A 17,646-nucleotide genomic window follows, 5' to 3' on the forward strand; every position below is an offset into this window, starting at 1 on the left:
ACAGGGCCAAAGAGCACAGAAAGTGATGGGGTTTGGCCTCTGATGTGTCATTGCCAATATATCTGCCTTTGAGATTTTATCTCACAACACAGGCGAATATCTGATAACGCTAAGATGTAAGAGGAGGAACTGGTACTTTAACTGTCTGCTACATCAAGCAGAGCCTTTTATGGTCAATAGAAGTTCAAAAACTTGAGGGTGGTGTGAACTGAGGACCTGCACATCTCATTCTTCATGCTGCGATCCGGTGGGTGTTCACGGCCGATTTACATAGCACTCAACAGTAATCTCCTAATCTGTGGACAGTGCTTTAATGATCAGAGCAATTCCCTATGCATTTCGCCCTGGTGCTGGTGTGGTCTCTAACCTTGAGTACACACATTTAGCCTTAGCATGCACACGCACGCCTTTTCCCTCAGCCCATTAGATCATCGGCGGTTCTCCAGTCCAGCGATCAATAATTTGCAGGTTTGGGGATATTTACAGGGTGAGGTTTGAGGGTGCTGGTTTCACATCATTCAGTGCAGAGCCTTCAAAGCTATGAGTTTTTTCAGTTTCCATGGTAATGCAAGGAAGAGTGAGAGCAATAGAATGAAAGAGCTGTGTGGAAAGAGCTATGTTTGTGTGAGAGACAGAAAGAGAGAGCGAGAAAGAAGGTGAGAGAGAAATAAAGGAAAGCAAAGCAAGGAGAGGAGAAAAAAGCAGCTGAGTGTGCAGGTGGAAGTGAGGAGGTCATGTCAGACCCAGAGCGGCCTCATAGTATCACATCCAGTGAAAAGTCCCTCTCGCTTACCCTCTTCCTCAGACTGCAGTGGATCTCTGATATCTACTGCGGCCCCTCTGAGGGACATGTCTGAAGTTGCTGAGCTTCCACAATGCCATTGTTGGACGAGGAGTATTCATTTACATACAAATCTCATGGAAATGTTCACACGCCAACTCGCAGGAGATCCGTGCCATTGATTCCGACCTCCTCGTTCATCTCGTCCTATTACAACAAATGGCCCAGGCTTATTCCAACGTCCTGCACTCACAGCAGAATTAAGAACGTCTCTGGGTGTGTTCACACATAAGTAGGGTCTTGCGAGTGAGGGGTCAGCCAGGCCTTTTTCTTTGCCCCTGGCTCAGAATTTACGACCTGCTGGCTAATTCTGCATCAAGGTTATCAGGCCCTCGGTCTTAGGTGGAATTGATTTGAAGTAATGCTTCTTCACCTCGCCACATAAGTCTTCATTAGCCAATCCCCCTGACCTGCACTAAACCCCATGTCATTACCCCCCAAGCCATCATCAATATCCTGCCCTGTCCCCAAGGCAGGGTCCAGTTCTTCGCCTCTCAGCCTAGCCTTAATCTCGCCTCTGTCACAAGGCATAAACATGGGCCAAACTCAATGCCACTCAGCACACCGAATACTGCTCCTCCCTGATGGGCCCAAATGCAATCCATTAAAGAAGTGTCCAACTCAAAACACACAAAATGTAAAGGACAGGTTGAGAAGTAAACAAGGGAAAATAGGAAGAAGGTAAGAAATGAGGAAGGATGTAATGAAGGAAGTAATTAGGAAGGTAAGCAAAGAGATAAAAGGGAATGAAGGAGGTAAGAAAGGAAGGAAGTCATTAAGGAGGTAAAGCACAGAAAGGAAGAAGGGAGGAGGAAAGGGATTTAATTAAAAAGGTGAAGTAAATACAAAGAAGTTCAGAACCTTTCTTAACATTTCTGAAGGAGGCAAGGAAGAAGAAGGAAATGGAGGAGATAAAGTATGGAAGTGAGGAAGGAAGAAAAGAAATAAGGAGGTAAGGGAATGGTAAGGTATGGAAAGGAAGAAAGTAAAGAAAGAAATGAAAAGAAATAAAAAGAAGAAAATGCAAGAAACAAGAAAAGAAAAAAGATATAAAAATAAGGAGTAAGAAAGAAAACGAAAAAATAAAGAAGGAAAGAAATAAAAAGGAAAGACAGAAATAAAGAAAAAAAAAAGGGACAGAAAGAAAAATGTATATTTATTATTTTAAATTTTATTAAATGTTAATAGCGTCAGCCTAAAGAGCAAGCACACCAAATGACCACTCAAGTTCTCACATACATATTAAAGCAGAGAGGGGGAATAAATAAAGAAATAAAAATGATTTTTAAAAAAATAATAAAATTAATAATAATAATAATAATAATAATAAATACATACAGACAACCTCAACACAACAAAACCTCATCAACATAGGACTACCATAGGACTGTGAGGCCACCAAACCCAGGAACTGTCACGCCCGCGCTGCCGTTCCCGCCCCAGAGGACTCTTTTTTTATGTTGAAAAGGACTCTTGTGTTGACACCCATCGTCGACATCTTTGTTTTAGGTTGTGTTTGTCATGTGACTGTTCATTGTCTGGTTAATGTGTTACACCTGTGGGCTGGTGTATTTAAGTAGGGCTAGGGCCAGCTGCTGGTGGCCGAGGATTACCCTTAGTGCACCAAATGCATCCAGGTTATGGAGTTCACGGTAGAGACTCAGGATTCATCGGTCTAGTCTGTAGAGTCCATCCTTGTACAGAGGACTCTTTTAACCTAGCTAGCTTAGCAGGGAAAGCTAACTAGCTAGGCAGCTCTCGTCTCAGGGTCCATTAGGGAGCTAACTGCTGAAACGAGCTGGAGAGTCGCTCACTCCCGGAGCTCCTGGACCCAAGCTCGCTGAACCTATGAAGCTTGGCGAGAGATCGCCGCAGACCTGCAGTAGCTCCCAAATGGACCCTGAGACGAGAGCTGCCTAGCTAGTTAGCTTTCCCTGCTAAGCTAGCTAGGTTAAAAGAGTCCTCTGTACAAGGATGGACTCTACAGACTAGACCGATGAATCCTGAGTCTCTACCGTGAACTCCATAACCTGGATGCATGTGGTGCACTAAGGGTAATCCTCGGCCACCAGCAGCTGGCCCTAGCCCTACTTAAATACACCAGCCCACAGGTGTAACACATTAACCAGACAATGAACAGTCACATGACAAACACAACCTAAAACAAAGATGTCGACGATGGGTGTCAACACAAGAGTCCTTTTCAACATAAAAGTCCAGGACATAACTAAACATGACATGAACATGACAAGACTTTGAAGGGGGAGTTCTAGATTGCCTGTGAGCCGCGGCCCGAGACCGCTCCTGGGACGGGCACAGCGGCGCGGGCGTGACAGGAACATGGCTAAAACATCCACTGACCTGGCCTAACAAATGAACAAAGACAGAAAGAAGGAGGAAAGAAAAGAAGAGAGAGAGAAAAAAGAAAGTTTCGGGTGAAAAAAGAAAAAACAGAAGAAAGAAGAGAAGAAAGAAAGAGCAAAGAAAAATTGCAAAACGAGAAAGAAAGAAAGAAATGAAATGAAGAAAGAAGATTTATAAAAAGAAAGAACAAGAACAGAAAGAGGAACAAAGACACGTAAAGCTTGTAGTGGTGACATTTGAAATCGAGGTGGCTAAAACTGGTTGCGGACAAAGAGCAAGGAGATCTTTCTTGTATGCAAGTCTGTGCACATTAAAGGTGAGCGGTATTTTGGAATTGACATTTTCATCTAACAGTTGCACCAAACTACAGCTACAGAAGTGTGTAATGAACTTTCAAAGTTATGGAGAGGATCATAAAACTGACCCCAGGAGCACCACACTTATGTAAATCCTTCTAAACTTGCTTTCTTTCATCCTCCAATAGGAAACACTTCAGATATAGCTCTCCTAACTCACAATAGCACGTCAAAACAGCACGTCCAGGAGGGGTCACAAAGCATTTCTATTCGCCTGTGCTCAGAATTTACCACCAGCACTGCAAAGGTATCTAAGAATCATACCGGCTGCTGATAAAGTAACCACTAGATTCTCACAGTGGAGGTCAAAGCATTAAAAGATTTACAGCACAGCCCAGAGTTCGAGGCTGGCACAATATCCACAGGAAACATCAATAAAGGGCATAAACAGCTTTTAAATAAAAATAAAATCCAGCTGGAGCAACTCCATACATCATCACCTGTTCTCCTACATAGGTTCTGCAGATTCTTAACGGAAGTAGAGGAGTTGTTTACAGTTAGACATTCAGTATCCAAAACCATATAAAATTAGAGTAGTGTATTAATAGAATAAGAAAAGACTGGTGATCTTCTCTGTAGCTTGTTTTTATTATAGTGTGAGAGATATGCTTTCAGATTAGATCTAAATGTAGAGAAAGAATTAAACTGTTTGACCAGTGGTGGAAGATGGAGTTCCACAGCAGATCTAGAAAATACTTGGCCACCAAAGCCTTGGAGGTTAGATGGAGCTAGATGGAGTGAGTCCAGCTGAAGCAGACCCGAGAGAGCAAGAGGGTTTGAAGGGAGGAATAAGATCAGGCAGGTAAGATGGAGCTAGACTGTTAAGGGCTTTATAGGTAAGTAGAAGGATTTAGAATTGTATGTGATATTTAACCAGAAGCCAGCGAAGATGCTGGAGAACAGGTGTAATGTGGTGATGTAAGCAGATGTGGGGTGAGGAGACGGGCAGCCAACTGGACCAACTGGATTTTGTAAATGGAGGAAGAGCTGATGCCAGATAGACAGGAGTTACAATAGTCCAAATGTCTAGGAATTAAGGCATGGATACGTTTCAGCAGCAGACTGAGATAGGGATGGTCTGATTTTCGCGATGTTGCGCAGGTGAAAAAATGAAGGTTTAACTAGAGACTTGATATAGACACAGAATGAAAGAGTTGGCCTGAGGATGACACAGATTTTGGACCAATGGGGAAGGAGAGAGCTACGTCATCAGTGTTGGACTGTGTTGTCCAATTCAAACATCTATGGCTGAAAATAAAATTCAAAACATTTGCACATATATTCGAACATTTTATACATATTTTACAATTCACAAGGAGCTCCCGTTCACCCTAACACGCTGTTTTGCCAAATACACACAACCCAGCAAAGTGATGTACTTGAAGAAGAATGGAGAAAACATTGGCACCACAGCGTTCTGCTTTTAAAAAACAATTAATAAATGTAAGCTCTGTAGAAATGCTAGGTTAGGTTAGGTTAGGTAAGAAGTAGGGTTAGGCTAAGGGTTAGGTTAAGTTTAGTCAATGTTTAGGTTAGAATTAGGGTTAGGTGTAGTAGGTTTAGGTAATAAAATCTTACCTATCTTTAGTACACATTATACGAATCCTGAAATGGTCAGATTCCTGTTGATACCAGGCTGTTTAGGCAGTAAACAGCCTTGCAGCAAAACATTCACAAGTCAAACAAGGATTATTAGTGATTTTACTTTAGCTTTAATCGTTTCCATGAAATTTTGCACTTTGCAGGCTCTGTTAGCGATTCATAAACCACATACCCATGTAAAGAAATTCTGCATGGTAAACCTGGTGGTCCCAGGAATTTAGGCATTTGAACTGTCATGATTACCTTCATTATTCTTTCCATCACTACTATGATTATATTAGTTATATTATATTTTGAGCAGAAGAACAGTCTTACGTGGTGGAAGTAGCCCCCACCTTGTGAGGCTTAGTTCCTTCCATGGCTTCTTCCTCCAGCTCTGAGGGTGTTTTTCCTTGCCAGTGTTGCATTTGGCTTGCACATCAGGGGGTTTGTTGCTGCTTTGCGACATCACTTGTAAAAAGTGCTATAGAAATAAATCTGATCTGAAAAGGCCTCGTTCTTGTAAATAGTTAATACTTCCTATCAGCTCACTAGACTACCTGAGCGAAGAGGCAGGGTTCAAAATCAGAATCCGAGATGAAGCTTTTCCTAGCTGAAGTTTGCAGGAGAAACTTTGCCTCAAATAATGAAACGACCTGCATCAATAATGGAGACGGTGAAAGCTCATGTGGAAGCAGGCCTCCTTCCTCTCATCTGCTTGTAAACCAATGGATTGATCAGTTGTACGGATTGTCTCTACAAAAGTTCTTATTAGGCGTTTCGTACCACCCCATCCCAAACTCCAAAGTCTTAAGTCTTAATGCAGGTCTTCTAGTGAATAAGCAGCGAAATGCTTCTCGCTCGTAATAATGACTGAATAAGCATGAGTCATCATGCCTCATTGGATTTGAAGTGCACGGTCATGGTCAAGCTGTTAATGGAATAGTTTGATTTGGCAAATTGAAATTTATAGAGGCACTTCAATCTGGTTACTTTAACTCGGAAATTATTGGATGCTGGGGCCAGTGGACATGCTCAGCCTTTCCCACGAGACCTCTCAAACGGCAGGACAATTCTCAAGGTCTTCATAACATTAATCAGTCACTGTGACCGTCAGCGGGTTGCCTGGGCCGGCGGCTCGGCAGCAGACACGAACACACATTAATATGGTGCACATGGGTTTGAGCTTAGCCCACATGAGGAGCATTCAGCTCACACGCACTGACACTGCGGTGGCGTGAGGCTTACTGAGGAGCCAAGGCCAGACAGAGGGCAAGAAGACAGAGTGGAGAGATCAGTCAGTGGAACGAGAGCGAGAGAGAGTGAGAGAGAGCAGGAGAGGGAGAGAGAAAAATGAACACTGAACACTCCTGTCATTTGAAAAGGATAGCCATGTGGGAGAGAGAGGAGGTGGAGGCATCTCAGAAAGAACGCGGTTCAGTGGAAGACAAGTCGGCAAGGACAGCCATCAAACTGTATGACGGCAAACTTAGGACACATAACAGTGCAAATAAATGATAACACCCCTAGAAAAATGTCACTATGAGCTAAGGTTTCTATAGTGGTGTGTGATTCTTCCTTACCGTGGTACACAGTGGTTTTACCTTGTTTTTTCGGATAATGAACTTTTTACAGCTACAAAATTTATAGTTTAATAGAATTAACTGATTAAGAAATCGTTTTCCAGGATGTCTGGAACAATCTGCTTCAGGGAGATGAATCTTGAGTCTTGCCCTGATGTTTTTTTGACAGCAAGGCTTCCGTAATTTGACATTACCTGTGACAAAAAGCTACCTGTAGGGTCACTGATAACAGTTTTGTTTGATGGTCCTCATCTTGTGGTCCGCTCTTGGGCAGAACTTGCTAGGACATTTTAACCTGGTCATGTTGACCATTGTTTTCAATGTTCTCTACTTGTAGAGAACTGCAAACAGTGAAACAGTGGTTTCTGAGATTAATTAATCTGAGATCTTTTCAAACCCCTTTACAGACACTCTTTCTCAAAGCCTCAGAGAGCTCTTTGGATCTGGCCATAGTGATACCACTCAATTCAACGATCAAGCCCAACCCAAACTAAATGTCTCCTCCAGAATCCTCTCTAACCATGTTCTAATCTTCTGAAGATGATGTTCTGCACCTGATTCTAATTGAAGCCATTTTAAGTAGTGATAAGTTAGGGGTGTCCTAACTTTTTCATCACAAGCAAATTGCATTACTAATTACATTTTACAAATGATTTTAAGTCTATAGTTGTAAGTGTTTAGTTAAATATTAAAAATATAAATATAAAATATAAAACTTCGATCAACCCATCAGAATAAAAACTGATATGCAGTAAATGTCCAAAATATCATTTTCAGACACCCCACTTAAATGAATGCATTCAGCTACTTTCAGTTGCTCCCGTTGCTGACACAGATGTGCAAATGCACACACAGGGCTTTTATAGTTCCTGTAGAGAAGTGCAGGAAAGAAAATAGGAGCAGATAAACCTATTTATGAACCGATTGGCACCATGCCTATGAAGAGAGGGGTATGAAGCCCCCCAGCATTGAGCTGTGGAGCAGTGGAACTATTCTCTGGAATGATGGTGTAGATTACAGTGCAGATTGAGAAGAGAGTATTGTGCAAGGTTACTACTACATTTAATACCATGCTGATTTGGTTTAATGAATTTGTACCAAAAAGTACTTCTGCTTGCCTTATTACACACTGTGACTCTGATTCAGGGCAGCTCAAGTCTATTTTGACACTCAGGAAGGCTCTAGGCATTAACATGCATTAGCTGATTAACATGTCGATTCTGATTGACTGTTTTACTGAGGTGACACGTATAAATGCCTCAACATTAAAAGGGCAGCACTGTGCTGTGGTGTAGTGTAATTACCACCTTTCTGATTCTGGCCCAATGTCATTATACTGCTCAAGACCCCAGCATATCCAGAGTATTATCACAACAGCCTTGATCTAGTGTACTTGCCTTTTTTCCCCACTATGGGTAATCCCAAAAGTGGAGGATAATTCCAGCAGACTCATTTCATTTATATTAACAGAGCCTAGAACTAAGAAATTCTCATTGACTTTCCCAAAGAAATTCAAATGATTGTCAAACCTGCATTTGCACCTTTTTGAGAGTGCAGTCATTTCATGACAGTGTAAGAGTTTGCAATAACCTGCTCAGTGGTCACTGTAATTCTCACTGCTGCTGTGAATAATACTTTCACAGACAATTATGACAGGGCTTAGATCAGTGTGGAATTTACAATTCTGCTTGTTTGTACTGTTTCTTTCTCCAGGTTGTGAAGCTAAATTAATAAAATTGGGGAGTATGAAGGCATGGCCTCCACAAGATCTCTGAAGGCGTCCTGAGGTATCTGGCACTAAGACGTTAGCAGCAGATCCTTTTAGTCCTGTAAATTGTGAGATGGGGCCTCCTTGGATCACATCAATGAGCTTTAGGTGCCTATGATCCTGTTGTTTTTTGTACCACATTTGGTAGGTCCTGTCCACTGCATACCAGAAAACCCCCAACAAGACCTGAAGGATGTTTGGAGATGTTCTGACCCAGTCATTTGGGTCTTGGCAAAGTGGCTCAGATTTTTATACTTGTCCATTTTTCATCACCACTTTATTGCAGAATATATCCATCCCTTGGCCAATGCCCCAGTAGATAAAGATCTGTGTTTTTCACCTAGTACTAATGTTATGGCTGATTGCAACTGAAACTGAGTATTTTCCCTGTTTGAGTCACTCATATTGCCAAAAGTATTCACTCATCCGTCCGAATCATTGAATTCAGGTGTTCCAATGCACCTAGGGCATGCAAACTGCCTCTACAAACATTTGTGAAAGAATGGGTCGCTCTCAGGTGCTCAGTGAATTCCAGCGTGGTACCGTGATAGGATGCCACCTGTGCAACAGGTCCAGTCATGAAATTTCCTTACTACTAAATATTCCACAGTCAACTGTCAGTGGTATTATAACACAGTGGAAGTGATTGGGAACGACAGCAACTTAGCCATTAAGCTGTAGGCCACATATAATGACAGAGTGGGGTCAGTGGATGCTGAGGCGCATCATTGTCAGAGGTCGCCAAATTTCTGCAGTGCCAAAGTCAATGGCTACAGATCTCCAGACTTCATGTGGCCTTCAGACTAGCTCACGAGCAGTGTGTAGAGAGACTGCGAGCCAGGCCTTCTCGTCCAACATCAGCATCTGACCTCACAAATGAGCTTCTGGAAGAATGGTCAGAAACTCCCATGAACACACTCCAAAACCTTGTGGAAAGCCTTCCCAGAAGAGCTGAAGCTGTTATAGCTGCAAAGGGCATCACAATAAACCCTATAGATTAAGAATGGGATGTCACTCAATTTTATATACGTGCACAGTCAGGCGAGCGAATACGTTTGCCAATATAATGTCAGTTGAATCTTGCAGTTGTTCTTTGACAATTAACTTTCTTTTTTTTTTTCTTACAAAAGTAAGAAATCAGTAAATACGTATACCAATCCCAGGTGCAGAGTGCGAGCAGCATTTCTCCCAAATGAACCTGATTTGCCGATCACAGAGAGCGTCCACCATAGCTATCACCATAGCTTCTGTTTCTGAAACCTGACTGCATTGTGGAGTAATTTATATAGACAAGGTAAGAGTCTTTTTTTCCACTAGTATGGATATTTAAGGGGGGGGGTTCTTCACATTGTCTAGTTTTGCAGGACATCATGTTCTGAGGAAAACATTTTTCTCCCATGTCATCTCTGAGATTTTACGGTTGCAACCCCTCACTGTCCTGCAGTCACAATACTAACACTAGGTATTTTATTGCATTGTGTGGCACCTAGAGCACACGTTCCAGGACCTCTTCCCTCCCTGTCCACTTGCTGGATCTTCTCAGCTGTGATGTTTAACAAATTAAGCATCGGATGTGGCAACAAATTGTCATTATTTTAGCTAGATGTTAGCCTCAGAAATACCTCTGATAATCACAAGCTGATGTTTCATTATTCTATGTGTAGTATTTAAAAAAGAAAAGCTCTGAAATTTGCATTACCAGGCCTTTCCTAACGAGCCGTAGCCCTAATAAGCTAATTATGTCTAAGACCTTCTAAAATTCAGAGCTTTTAGCTCATATGTCTTAGGGTCTTTCACAACGAATGTTGTCATAAAGCAGCTTTACAGAAATCCAGGTCCGAGCCTCTTTTGCGTAGGTGGCAACAGTGACAAGGGGAAAAACTCCCTTACAGGTAACCGATAGAGGAACCCACCCTACTTATAGGTTATGTTGCAAATTCCCAGGACAGCAGGTAGAGAACTCCAAAGACCATGAATCCTTGTGAAAGGATAGGGTGGATATAAAGTTTAAAAGGCCACAGTCATTTTCTTAGGCTTTTCCATTGTGCCACAGACATGTGCCCTCAACAACCATACCTCCCTCGTCCATGTACCTTTGTCAAACACCCATCATCCCTAATTTTTCCAGTCTTCTAGCCTTGAATAAACATCAATTGCAAATCTGTTCATCCTCCTGAGTTTTAATGGACACACCATCACGATAGCCAACCTACCACTACCCCACATCTTTTTCATGTTATATGTGTATTTGTATTAAATCTGGAGAATAAAGTTCTATTATATATTGTCCCGTCAGCACCACTGTGTGTATTTTTGCACGCAACCCAAACCATCTAGTCACTTTCGGGAACTTCAGCATCAGCAGTTTTTCTGGATTTTCTGCCCACTGAATAACCCAGTTATATGCCACAGCTACTGCCAAACTAGCAAGCTAACAAGGAGGGACAGGATTACAGCATCAGTTTCTAGCATTTGCAACTGCATTTACATTATATTCCCAAAACCAGCATTTAAACTGAAAGAAAGGTTTAGCACATTTAGAAATGTGTGTAAAGGAACCCAGTGATAAAGAGAGTGTTCCTGACATGTCTATCCATGACCCAGTTAGCCTAAAAAAGGTGATGTGGAAAATTAAGGGAAAGTAATAGGAAAATATGGATGTCCTGTATAGATGATTCAAAGGAAGTGGTGGACAGCACTGGGGTCAGAATAACAGGATATCTAAATGTACAAATTCTCAAGGACCCACTTTATTCTTGGAAAGTATGGACTAACTGAGTGTGTACTGTGGTAACATGCGTCATCAACAGGAAGCAGAGTGGACGGAGTGGTTTCAGAAAAAAAAAAGGCTCATGCCATGAGACCTCTGCTTCCAAGACATTACTTATAATGATGTTGAGGACTGAAATTCAGCCAAAGTAAACGGAGTCCCTGTCCACTACAGCAATGGACAGAGAATTAACAACAGCAAACAGATGAATCTCTTTAGATAGTTTATGTGAGAGAGATGCTTCGGGTCCAGAAGGCAGGGCAGCTCAAAATAGATCTGGTGAAAAGTGACTAATTGCTTTTTAAAAAGACAAGAAACAACAGCCTTTTCTCTGCACTTTCATAAAAGTGCAATACTCTGCTAGAGCGGGAAAGAACTGGACCTTCATCAATAACAGAGGAAAAGCAGGGGCATGTTGATGCTGCCACGCCGAAACAAACACAACGGCCCGGCTCAAAGCGAGGCCTAATGAGTCCGACCTGATACCAGCACCTCTCCAATCAATGTTCTCAGAGTCTCTCTTGTATACGCTCAGATCAATGAGGCTTTGGGGAGAAATTCATTCCTGCATGCTTGTCGACAAAAGCACCAAATCAGAATATCAGCTGTGAGAGCTGCACTATAATGAAGGTCTAAATTAACAGCTGCAGAAGCACACAACTCACCTCTGAGCCATTTCTGCTAAAGGAGCGACAACAAATGATGAGTTTACTTCCTACTGTTGAGGATTTTATACCCAAAATACTCATAAAAGAGGAACAGTGTTTTGTGCCACACACCACAAAGGCCACATGCAAGCTCCTTTTAAAGCATCTCTGGAAGCGAGTCATATTTTTCGTATCATTTTATACTGAAGATTTAAATCTGAAGCAGTAGAGTCTATACGTAATTACACACTGTTTTAGTTCTACACTCCAGAATGAGGTTAATCATTCTCTGAAACGGGTGCCATTTGGGTCTGCAACATAACATGATATATTAGAATAGTATTTCCTAGCGTGAGAGATTTTTAGGGCTCAGAGTGACTCAGCAGTCGAACACGCTACCACTATGGACAGGCTATGCTATGGGGAGCTAAAAGTGGGTGGTTTAATTGGCAGTATCAAATTGGGAGAAAAGGGAAAAAATTTTACAAACAAATATATAAATATATTTTTAACCATTGTTTCATTCATTCATTCAAGTCTGTATGGACCAACATGACACTTACGTCTAAAATAAACACATTGAACTTTATTTTTTTTATTATTATTATTTACATGTTTATGATTGTGTCCCACAACATTAGCACCAAACACTGATTATCTGCATCTACAGTTTCTACAGCATCTAGATATATAAGGCAGCAAGTGAACGGTCAGTTCTTGAGGTGTTAAAAAGTAGGAAAATTAGAAGAGCATTAGAATCTAAACCGCTTTCACAAGAGCCAAATTGTGATGGCTTGACAATTGGGTCAGAACATCTCCCAAACATCAGGCAGGTCTTGTGGGGGTGTTCCCAGTACGCAGTGGTCAATTCAAGGAACTTAAACCATATGGAGAACTGCGGCCAGTTAGGGATTAGAATCAGAATCCCTTTATTTCGCCAAGTATGTTACACATAAAAAATCTTATATAGATCTCATCTTGTATTCAGGTTAGAGGCGGCCCAACACAGCACTAGAGCCTACTTTCGGTTGTACTACCACAGTTTTCCCCAATAAACTCATCCTTTCACTCTAATATTTTTTTCATAAAGTTTCATTAAATTCCAACAACTCCTTCTCTGTATTTATTTTTTTTTGTCAAGTGAGTCAAGCTGTACCAAGAGCACTTCAAGCTTCAAGTGCAGCTCAGCTTGACCCACCATCCTTTAAGATCCACGGAAGACGAGCATCCAGACTTTTTTCTGTCCTGAAACCTAAGAGGTGGTACGAACTTCCCCTGGGTCGCTTCCGGTCTTCAAACGCAGACTGCAGACCCTTCCCTCCCCTCTTTCAAGAGTACTTCGGTAAAGTGTTGTGTGTGATGAGCACTGTGGTGTCCGTCCTGGCATTTGTGCTTAGTAGTATCTAAGCTAAGAGGTATCTTTTGATACAAACAAGCTAAGGATATTTTCAGAGTAACCAGTGAAGCACATTTGAGTGATAGGAGCTTCTGTTAAATGCCTTAAAAAATTGTAAATTAATTTTTTGTAAATATGATGAGGCCACAGATATGTCCCATTTAAGATAAAACATACTTAAAAATTTACATACTTTGTAGTGATGGATTACAAAAATATTTGTTACACTACTGGTATAAATAAATAAACAAACTAGTATAAATAAAAACAATATATCTAGAGGTGCACCTCATTATATACACTTCATACTCCACCTGGTAATTACAGGCTTATGTTGATGGAAATCAGTGCACCAATTCATATTAACAGGTATGCTAATTCATTTGAAGGGATCCTTCAAATCTTCTATGTAAATAAAACAGGGAAAACAAACTTCTTCCACTGGTGGCTGAATTACAGGAATGAATTACTCTTGACCAATTACAGGAGTGTGTGTATATATCATATAAGATGGACCACTCTACAGTTTGGACGAACAAAATCTTGACTTCTTGACTAAATCAGTCATCCTGTAGACCAAATGTGCTTGTGCATGAATTGTCTATAACCCTATAAAGTCAAAAAGTAAAAGAAGAAATAAAAAGTGCACTTTTCCAAATTTCATACCATATTAGATGCTGCAGAACGGTACAAAAGGCAGGAGCAAGATTGTGAAATCTTATGACTTAGAAGTGAAGCACAGGTCTTTTAAAACAGCTCTTGAAGGCAGATAATTGTCCATTTATTTAAAAATTAACAACCCTAAAATGAGGTCGGGTGAACTAAGTTTTAGGGGATGATCAAAAGTTCACACACACACACACATGCTGCCTAAAACGGAGCAGAGGCCACTCAAAGTGAACACAACCATCACCATCACTAAATGCTTTCCTTTTCATCTTTAGAACCATAAAAGCCTCGCAATTTTCTTTCCATCACCACAGGATGTAATGTATAATTACAGGGTTACATGGTCCACACTGTGATTACTGTTCACCTGTGGAGAGTGACAAAGGATGTGACTCCTGGAAAAGGACATTGCCCTCTGGAAAGGTGGGTCTTTTTTTCTTTTTTTTAAGCACTTCATTTATAGGAGGGAGGGGAGTAAAGGCTCAGCACTTCAGGCAGTGTGAAATGCACCCTGCCGCCATCAGGATGGGGAAATGCTCTGAAATCATCTGTCGGGGTGATTAAAGGACGTAAACCATGACAATAAAGCCCTTCAACTTTAATCGATCCTAGTCAGACGGGAATAAATTAAAACCACATTGGAGCTGGGCAAATGGCGAAGGTGCTCGGCTTGTGGGTGGGAAAACCAGTACAAATTCGGTCTTTAACTCTTCTACAGGGAGTGGGCAGAAATGAATTCCCACCGCTACATGTTGGGCTTGACAGGACCAGGAGGGCTCTTTCACAGCAATATACCTTAATTACCAGCGCATCAGCTCTGATTCGAGTGAGTGCCCTTGGTAAACCCTACACAGCAAGCGCCGGAATGCTGTAAATGGCTCCTTTTCCATTTCATGCGATGAGAGTGGGACTTCCAACCAATCAAGGCCAAAGCAGGCGTCACAGATGGGCAAATGTATAACGTCCCTTTCTTCAGGCAGATGGGGTAATTGTAGCTGGCTTAAATCGACACTCGTGAATGAAACGGGATGAAAGTTAACGCCAAAGGGAAAAAAAAAAAAAATGAGAAAAAGGATCAGTAGAACAAGAGCTACAGGCTCACAGAAAAAAAAAAGTCGAAGTGGATTCGTCAAGTACGGCAGGGGTGCAAGTTAAGAAAACGAGTGGAAAATAGCTGCAGGTTAGAAAACAGAGATGCATCCGAGGTTTCTTCCAGACACCTCTTCCTTCTCTTCTCTCCTGCTTACGCTCCTGAGCTGAGGGATGAAGAGACGCACATCTAAACCTCACAGATTTGTCCTGTTCAGGTCAATCAGAAAAATCACACAGCACAACACTCAAGGGTGGGCAAAATCCATTTAATTATCAAATTTTTAACATCCCTTTTATAAAACCTGATAAGAGTAACAGCAGCTTCTCTGATTTCCTCTTAGATCAGCTGGTATGATATTGCTAATACATGTTACTGGTATAAATAAAAACAATATATCTGAATAAGAAGGTGCACCTCATTATATACTTTATACTCCACCTGGTAATTACAGGCTTATGTTGATAGAAATCAGTGCACCAATACATATTAACAGGTATGCTAATTCATTTGAAGGGATCCTTCAAATCTTCTATGTAAATAAAATGGGGAAAACAAACTTCTTCCACCGGTGGCTGGATTACAGGAATGGATTACTCTTGACCAATTACAGGAGTTGCCCCAGGAGAGCCAAGCACGTCTCCTGTCCTTTAGCTGCCGTGGCCTTGGAGAGCCTCTGCCATGAAGAGCTTACCCAGGTTCTGAGCAGTGAACTCTTTCACTGTCTGGCAGTATGTGTTAATTTGCCCTAAGGAAGAAAAAAAAACTCAGATTTAGGTTTTTCTCTAAAACAGAGAGCCATATTTAAAAGCCATTTCTAAAAGAGCCATATTTTGAGAAAGCAGGTAACACTCCACACCTCAATATTGCTACTACATATCCCACCATCGGTCTGATTCATTATTTATTGTAATACTTTATCTTATTTATGATTAAAATAGGTAAACATATATAATTTTTTGTCTCCTTTGTCAATACACTTAAATTATATTTTTTATTATTACTGTTAGACTCTACGGTCTCATTACTGTTTTTGTCATTGTTGTAGTGCTTTAGTAAAACTGTATTCTAGAGAAAGATAGCGAGTGAGTGTGAGCGAGACAGTCAGGTTACCACCTTAGGTATAGTAAGCAGAGACGTTCACTGTTTTAGAGAACAGTTAGAAACAGTAATCTGACCTTCCATCAGTTTGGTCAGTCCCCACAGTCCCCAAAAATGGAAGCCTGGTTTTATGGAAATACTGGAAATAACTGCCCGGCAGTGTTGCAAAGATAGCCAACAAGTGACATGCCTATAAGGGCTTTGTAATAAGTAACAAATGTACCCAACACACCCCTATAAAAAATGTTTGCCCCATCCACTCCCTATAAACCACTGTAAACAAGAATATTTAAAGTAATTATTAGAATAATTTATATCATTTTGATTAATTGCTTTTATTTATTATATACTATATCTCTATAATGTTTATTATTATTTTTGACATTCATCCTAGTTATTTCTTAAGTATTAATATTTGTGCTTTGGTGACACCATTTCAGCCAGTCATGCAAATAAAGCTAGCTTAAATTGTATAGAGAAAGAGCGAGAAAATGAGTAATCGAGGGCTACAGAGAGAGAGCGACAGAGAGAGAGGCAATAAAGGAGAAAGAGAGAAAGACAGACAAAGCCAGAAAGAAAGTGAAAAAGAGAAAAAGGAGACAGAGAGTGCATGACAGAGGGAGAGAGGGATATCGAGAGAGAGAGAAAGAGAGAGAGAGAGAGAGAGAGAGAGAGAGAGAGAGAGAGAAAGAGAAAGAGAGAGTGAGTGTGAGGTGTAGAGGTAGGAGTTATGACAGGGCTGCCTGGTGAAGCGGTTCGGTCTTAATGTCCTCCATTATGTTTTGAGGGCTAGCTGCAGCACTCCTAAGTGATTGGCTTTCTGCTTGGCAGGGCCGGAGGAGAGCACAGTTCTTGCCAGGCCAGGTCTGAGAGTTCTTCTAAAAGCCCTTAAGAGACTAAAGAATGAAGCAGAGAGGGTAAAGGGCCTTGCTCAAGCCCGGGAATCGAACCCACAACCCTGTTATCAATAGTCCGGCGCGCTAACCGCTGAGCGATTAGATGATTAGATGCATGCTCTTTCTACAAACCAATCAATGGCAAGTATAGGGAGATGCTGCACACATAGGTGATGTCGTCAGGATGCAGGTATAATCATGCAGAGCTCTTTAGTGCACTCTCTAAACAGCAGTGTAAAAAACATGAACCCTGGTTTGTACTTTCAGGTGGGAAAAAGGGGAAAAGCCCCCCAAAACTAGGAGAGGTGCCTTAGAAACTTAGAAGACCTTCAGTAGACTTTTCGCATCTGCTGCTGATCTGAAGCACCATGCAAGCTGATCAGGAATAGGCCAGCCCTAAATGAACACAACTGGAAGGCATATGAATATGAATGAATATAATTTATAGCATTTATCAAACTGTTCAAAGACATTTCTTTCTTTGTCATCTCTGTCCTTAAGACTATGATCAACGCAGCTGATGCTTGAGCAGCCCTTTTTAGCTCCGAATCCCCTGATAAACAAGGGCCATGGTTTTCATTATG

The 17,646-nt window shown here is 41.3% G+C and overlaps 1 protein-coding gene across 1 annotated transcript in view; it reads right to left on the bottom strand.

The window, feature by feature from the left end:
* Nucleotides 1-15,316: 15,316 nt before the first annotated feature.
* eif3hb (eukaryotic translation initiation factor 3, subunit H, b) overlaps nt 15,317-17,646 on the bottom strand; it is a 77,135-nt gene continuing 74,805 nt past the window's right edge. Inside the window, exon 8 of the mRNA XM_072674881.1 lies at nt 15,317-15,813. Coding sequence (XP_072530982.1) covers nt 15,716-15,813 — 98 coding nt within the window. The 3' untranslated portion in view covers nt 15,317-15,715. The remainder of the gene's footprint in view (nt 15,814-17,646) is intronic.

This window comes from Salminus brasiliensis, chromosome 3 (genome assembly GCF_030463535.1).
Source record: "Salminus brasiliensis chromosome 3, fSalBra1.hap2, whole genome shotgun sequence".
Classification (NCBI taxonomy): domain Eukaryota; kingdom Metazoa; phylum Chordata; class Actinopteri; order Characiformes; family Bryconidae; genus Salminus; species Salminus brasiliensis.